At 35.7% G+C, this 6,722-nt stretch overlaps 1 protein-coding gene across 1 annotated transcript in view; it reads left to right on the forward strand.

The window, feature by feature from the left end:
* Positions 1–6,018, forward strand: part of LOC115085500 (carbonic anhydrase 2-like) — a 50,914-nt gene extending 44,896 nt beyond the window's left edge. Inside the window, exon 8 of the mRNA XM_029591603.1 lies at positions 5,219–6,018. Within this exon, the coding sequence (XP_029447463.1) occupies positions 5,219–5,338 (120 nt within the window). The 3' untranslated portion in view covers positions 5,339–6,018. The remainder of the gene's footprint in view (positions 1–5,218) is intronic.
* Positions 6,019–6,722: the final 704 nt, after the last annotated feature.

Consider the following 6,722-nt stretch of genomic DNA (forward strand, 5'->3'; position numbering starts at 1 on the left):
ATTTGAGCCTATGAAGCAATCGAAGCTTAAAGAAGCCCAGTCTTACTACCCCTTTAATTTGCTCCTGAAAAGTCAAATTTGGGTCTACCCCCCAGACCTTTCACACAGGCCACGATCGACTACTAATTATTCTCCAAAGCTATAGCAGAAGGCACATACTCTCCCATAGACAATTGAAGCACAATGATCTCCATTTTAGTGAAACTTAATGCTGAAATGTGTGTAAGCTGAAAGGCAAATTGTAATTTGATTGTATCAGATCAAAATAATTGTACAGGAACAAAAAAACTGTACATCTGCATACAGCCTGTATCCTGCTCAGAGCCTACCCAACAGAGCCTTGTGGGTCCCTGGTCCTTAATGGATGCTATCTACAGCAGTCTCCGTTCTCATCTGCTACAGTCTATCAAAAAAATATGGCCTGAACCATTTCAGCACTGTGCCAGAAATCCCCTATTCTCTCAAACAATATGGAAGGATCTGATGATCATTTGTATCCCGCAGTCAAGCACAATTCTCTATTCATTGTCAAGGCCTCTTATGACTATATCTAAACTAGAGAAGAATGTCTCCATACTAAGAGCTCTTCTAAAACCAAATTGAAACTGGTTCAGAACGTGATGGTTTTGCATCAGCTTATCAAGTTGATGCAAAACCACTGATTGCATAACTTTGGCAAAGGGCAGAGACGAGATCAGACGGTAATTGAAAGGTTCTTAAGGATCTGGCTTTTTTAACAATTGCCTAACAGCAGCTTGTTTTAACAGGTTAGGAATAAACTCTTCTTTCAGAGAGAGATTAATTATGATAGAGCATTAGGGCTAGATTGTGTCTCTAATGGTTTATAAGGTGGCTACATTACAGGGATTCATATGACAAAAAGATGAATTAATTGGTAGTTTGAGTCACTTCAAATTTAGAAATAGGTGCAAAACAGGACCTTGTCACTTTCAAATATTCTGGAGTATCAATAAACCATGAATTCATGGTTATAGTTTAAAGTCTTACATTTGTGATTAGGATAGTTATCCTTGAGGATCTGCAGGCCAGCCTCAGTGTGGGGAGGCTTCAGACAGTTGTTTTGTTTTCAGTCCGTGAGGGTGGAAGCGTCTATTATCTCATAGTCCTTTGCAGCACACTCTTATTCTAACTATATCTGGTTATCATCAGACACATCTTTTTCATATGAATGTAGCAATTCAACCACAAGTGTTTTTATGATGTCTTCAGATTTGACATCAATTGCAAGGTCACTAGGTTCTGTCGAATTTGTGGAATGGTTTCCATTTCTGACGGCCCTGGACAACACACTCAATCTGGCCATATCTTCTTTCACATGCCATTCAGAGTTGATACTTTCAGTTTCTCCCAGGACTTGATGGTGATGTCAGTGGTGTTCATAATATTGGAGTTTCACCAGAACTCTCTAAATGTTGGTGTATCTTCCCCATCAGTTCCTTGGTGAGTTGCCTATAGGTCTGTCTTTTTGCTTCTTGATCCATTCGTTTGATTAATACTGTTTGTTCTTGGGGTGGTACGTGACCTTCATATTATCAGATGGATCCCCTAGGTTGGCTAGATGGCATGGGGCATTGTCTATGAGGAGCAGTACCATCTTAGCAAGATTCATCCTAGCCCAGTAGTGTTCTACTACAGGACAAAAAAAGTTGTAAACCACTCCTGAAAAATGCTCAAAATCACCCAGACCTTTTTGTTTGATTTCCAAATGACAGATTTGGTTTTGCATAACTTTTCATGGCCCCTGTATTTTCTGAATGATACATATGGAAAATAACTAGCTATATATTTGCTGCTGAGAACCAACTTAAATCTCCAGCATTGTCTCTATCTAAAGCAATGAAACTTTATTTATCTCAATATAACTCAACTATTTTTATTTTAGAGAAAAGACCTCCGTATTGGCAAGAGATCTGAAATTCAGAAACTACTTTGTAGCCAATTGTTTCAGTCACCGGTCTTATATTCTCTTATTTTTTATTTTAGTAAAATTACTTGAAGAAACTATTTCTTATTTATATTTTGTAATTATATTTTTATACCAATGTCACTGTAATTTGGTTTTAACCAGTTATTTGATGAATTTCTATTAACAATATTTATCTTAATTGAAAAAATTACACTCCTTGTGACTTGATTATTATTTACCGTTTTATCCACAGTCACAACTTGAATGCCGATGTTTCTACTTTTTATAATCCTTATGATGTTATCATATTTCTCCAACAGTCATAGCTGTCTCATTGTGTCTCCAACTTAGATGATGATTTCTTTTTCTTTTTTAACCCTGGCACTTATCTTCAGCTGTTACAGTCTTTGTAATTTGTTCATTATTATTCAGCTGTGTTTTAAATGCTGAAACATTGTAATTTATATACTCTCTTTCATCACTGGCTAATGAACCAAATGACACCATTTGATGCTTTCCTCTGCAGCAAAAATTAATTCAAATTATTTCTTAGCAGCCCTTCTTTCAAATTTCTTTTTTCTTTCAAACTTCCAACAAATGACAATTATGTCCTTTTGTAAAGCACATCTTTGTGCTTCTAGTGTCCAATACTCCTTAAAAATCCCCACAAGTTTTATGATTTTATAGTGGAGCACTTATCTGGCGCTTGCAATGTAGAACTTTTATTTTGCCGCGCTGCCGTGCCTCCAGCTCAAAAGGTCTGTTTGACCAGGCACAGCTGAATAATAATACCGTACTAGTTATTCCCCAATATCCTTGTTTTCTGAATGATACGCCAGCTGGGGTTTCAATTTAAAATCACCTGTATTGTCACTACCCAGGAGATGTCAGGCGAGCTTTGCAGCTTTAATACCAGTCATTTTTCTTTCTTAGCAATACATGTTCTGTCAGGCATTTGCTTCCAGAAAAGGCCTGTCTCTTCAACCCTGAAAACTTGCTCTGGTTTGTGCCTCTCTCCTTCAGTGGTTTTGTTCAGCTGTTCAGGATATTTATGAGCAGCATCTACATCAGCACAGGTGCTTTCTGTAGTCTCCTTGATGTTGTGCAAACCATACTACTATTTTAATCTCGTAAACTACTCTTTACTGGCAATAAAAGTTTCCCTTTCAGGTCTTTCTGTAGTCATGCTTTAGTGTTCATACAAATGTTGTGCCTTCCCCTGTTTTATCATTATGCTTATGGGAACATTATATTGGCTCTGATCTTCAATCCATACATTCAGAAGTTTTCCATGATACCATTCCTGTCATAGAACAGTCTGGAAGCCCTTAAATGTGTTACTGCTTGGGAACTAACTTTAACTTTGTCTTTATCTTCATGGATTGTTCCTACTGTGGATGTTTTATCATTATGCTGCTTCAGCTTTGACCTTCACATAGGAGAGGCTTGGCAGATATCTGCACTTACTTTTATTACACACAATGAGACAGAATTTGAAGAGAGGCTATTAACTGTGGCAAGAGCTTTTGTGTCAAGTTTTCCTCTACTGAAGTGGATCTGCAGCTGTACATGCCAGGTTTCCTCTCCTGAAACTTAGGTCACTGTTAAAGAATGACTGAGCTAAAGCAAGCTTTTACCACTGTGAAGAACATGAAGCCTATAGGAAGCTCAGCAGTATGGAAAGAGAGCTAGGTCAAAATTCCATTGTAGTGAGGCCCTGTAGTGCCAAAATGGAATTTCCATTTAAAGTGAAATCCAATTAATTGTTTCCCTATAATGAGGGATTGTATCATTTTAGTAGTCATTTTCTGATTCTCATCCAGTCTCTGGGTTATGTGAAGGTATGATCTCCAGAAATGAGCACAGTACTCTAGATGAGGTCTTTCTAGTGACCTATTCAAAGTCAATATTATCTCTTTTTTCCTGCTGACATTGATTATACCGTTACTGGGCACTTTTTAGCACTGAAGCTCCACTTTCAAAATCATTGCCCATTCTGCCACATTTTTTCAAGGCCCCCCCCCGGCATTTTTTCACCCCTTCTGGCATGTCAACTCTTACAGACTTTTTTTAAATCTGAAAACAAACATTTTTCTCGACAGACCCTCAGCAATGTCTCTAATAAAGATATTTAAAAGAACCAGCCCCAGTACTGTCAAAAAGACAATGGATTGTAAGATTAGTTTAGAAACTCAAAATTTCTATCTACACACCTTTTGGCAAAATCTCAACTTATTGTTCAAGGGTCTACAAGTTCTCTATATAAACACTTTGCTAACAATCCCCATATTGAAAGATCCAGTAATGTACTGTTTCTATTCTCTTTATAACCAATAGGATGGATTAAATTATTTGCTCTCCTTAAAGGACTACATCCTGAATCATCAGTTTTAAAACCCAGTACTTTGTAATGCTGTACTGTAAAAATGAGTTTGAAATAAATTCCTAGAGATTCTGTTTGCTCAGGATTAAGAAGGATTATTTTAAACTATGTGGCACATAACGTAGCTAATCATTTAGGCCAGATTACTCTTAAACAATCCTTGGCATGTCATCTTGAGGGAAGAACTGGATTCTTGCCATTTCCTGTCAAGGTTTGTGGAACTCTGTAGTACTTTTGTAGACTGAAAACTTATGAAATACTAATTATAGTATATGTCCAATTGTATTCAGTTGTGATTTGATTTACATAGTCAAGACATACTGTAAGTTCTACATGATCAAGAGATATTCATAAAAATGTTCTAATATAAATAATTTATTTTTGTACTTAAGACACTCCAGGTGAAAAGATCACATTAATGTATCTCTTTTTGTGGCAGGAGAAGAGTTTATGCAATAGGCCATATCCATGCATGCATAACAGTCCTTTCTATTAATTATAATTTTCATCTGAGCAGAGTTTTTTTTTTAATTTCCATTCTTTATTTAGAGGGTATTTTTAATGAACTATTCTAACGGAGGCACTGTTCTCTCTAAGTCGGGAACCCCATGCCCACAGCAAAACATAACACGCACAAGAAATCCTGATATTTGCATTATACTGGTTTGTAGTGCATAAATTTGAACTTGGCTTATAAATGTTGCACAAAGAAAACTTTTGCACACACAATCTTTAAAACATTTGAAGGAACATTGAGTGGAGGTATTTATTTATATATAACTGAAGTGTTAGAAATGCATCGTTCGAATCCATGAATATAAAAATAAGGTGCACATTCTCCATGTATTTTCGTAACGCTCTGTGCCGATTTTGTGAAAAATCATGATTGTGTTTCTGGTCTTGATTAGATGCTAAAGCTGCGCAGCCTTTACTTCAGCAGTGAGAATGAGACGCCTTGTCACATGGAGAATAACTATCGTCCACCTCAGCCACTGAAGGGTCGCAAAGTGAGAACCTCCTTCCCTTAACATCTGCGCTGCTTCCAGTTTCGCATTGCTTTTTTTCAATTGAGTAAACCTTTCTATGAAGCACAATGAATCAGTCTGCTCTCCTGCTGGAACTTTAATCCTTTCCTTTCTGTGCCTGGCGCTCTGAGTAATGCAATGTGAAAGGCAGACAAGTAACTTTAATGTGAAAACACTCTGAACCTCTCCTTCAACACTTGAAATTAATTTCTGTCGCTTGCTCTTACTCTTCCATGGATAATTCTTCAGTGTAGGCCAAAGAAGGTCTTTATTGTCACCCACAAATTGTACTGCACTTCACTAATTGTTGATTCATGAAGCACTGAATATTTTTGAGAGAGATATTCACATTTTCAAATGATTATTTAACAATGAGTATTTAACAGAAGAGTTAAGTTTTATATTAATATAGAACATGAAATGGATGTTGCTGAAGACAGATTTTAAGAAGCTAGACAATTTATATTTTAAACAATTTAATTTTAAATTTCTGGTCATAAAATATGTATATAATGAATTAACAGTACATTTTGAATTAAATTCTTTAAAGTTTATCTGCACAATTTATTGTCTTTATTGTACAATAATTGTAACAACTTATAAATTAAATGTTACCTAGGATGTAAAAAATTCAAATAGTGTATTTTCAATATATTCTATAATAAAAACAGCAATAACTCTGGTATTGTGTTTAGTATATTTCCTAACACTCTCTGTCTTTTCCTAATACCTTTTTTTTTCATTTATTCTTACATTTTAAACTTTTACATGATATAAAATCAAGGAATACAACAAAACAAAAATATACTTCAGAAGATCTATACAAGGAATTAAGTCCACATTTTATGGAGGAAAACATAATATATAACATACAAGGTAGCTCATTATACCTCTCTACCTACAATGGACAGGAAATCACTGAGATTTATCTACTAAGAAGGATTGCAAATTAACTGGGTCAACAAAAATATATTTATTGCCCTGGTATGCTACGGTATCAAATATTTACAAGGGAACTTTAAAAAGAAAGTTGCCCCCAAAGACAAGACCTTTTGCCTTAACTGTAAGAAAAGATTCCTTTTAGCCTGAGTCTCCCTGGAGATGTCAGGAAAAATAATGTAATTTTTTGTCACAGAACAAAGACTCTTTATACTTAAAATATTGCTGAAAAAATAAAGCTCTGTCAGTTTCTAAGGCAAACAAAATCACAGAGGAAGCTCTAGATGTTATGTTATCATCTTGAAAACATTGGGAAAACTTTGGGCTAGAGATAGCAAAAACATCTAATGCTCCTTTAGTAGGCCCCAAGCTCTTCCTCATACTGGATGCATAGTAATTCTTTGACAGCAAAAAAGACTTATCGGGTTAAAACTGGAGCATCTCAGTA

The sequence above is a fragment of the Rhinatrema bivittatum genome, chromosome 2 (assembly GCF_901001135.1).
Source record: "Rhinatrema bivittatum chromosome 2, aRhiBiv1.1, whole genome shotgun sequence".
Classification (NCBI taxonomy): domain Eukaryota; kingdom Metazoa; phylum Chordata; class Amphibia; order Gymnophiona; family Rhinatrematidae; genus Rhinatrema; species Rhinatrema bivittatum.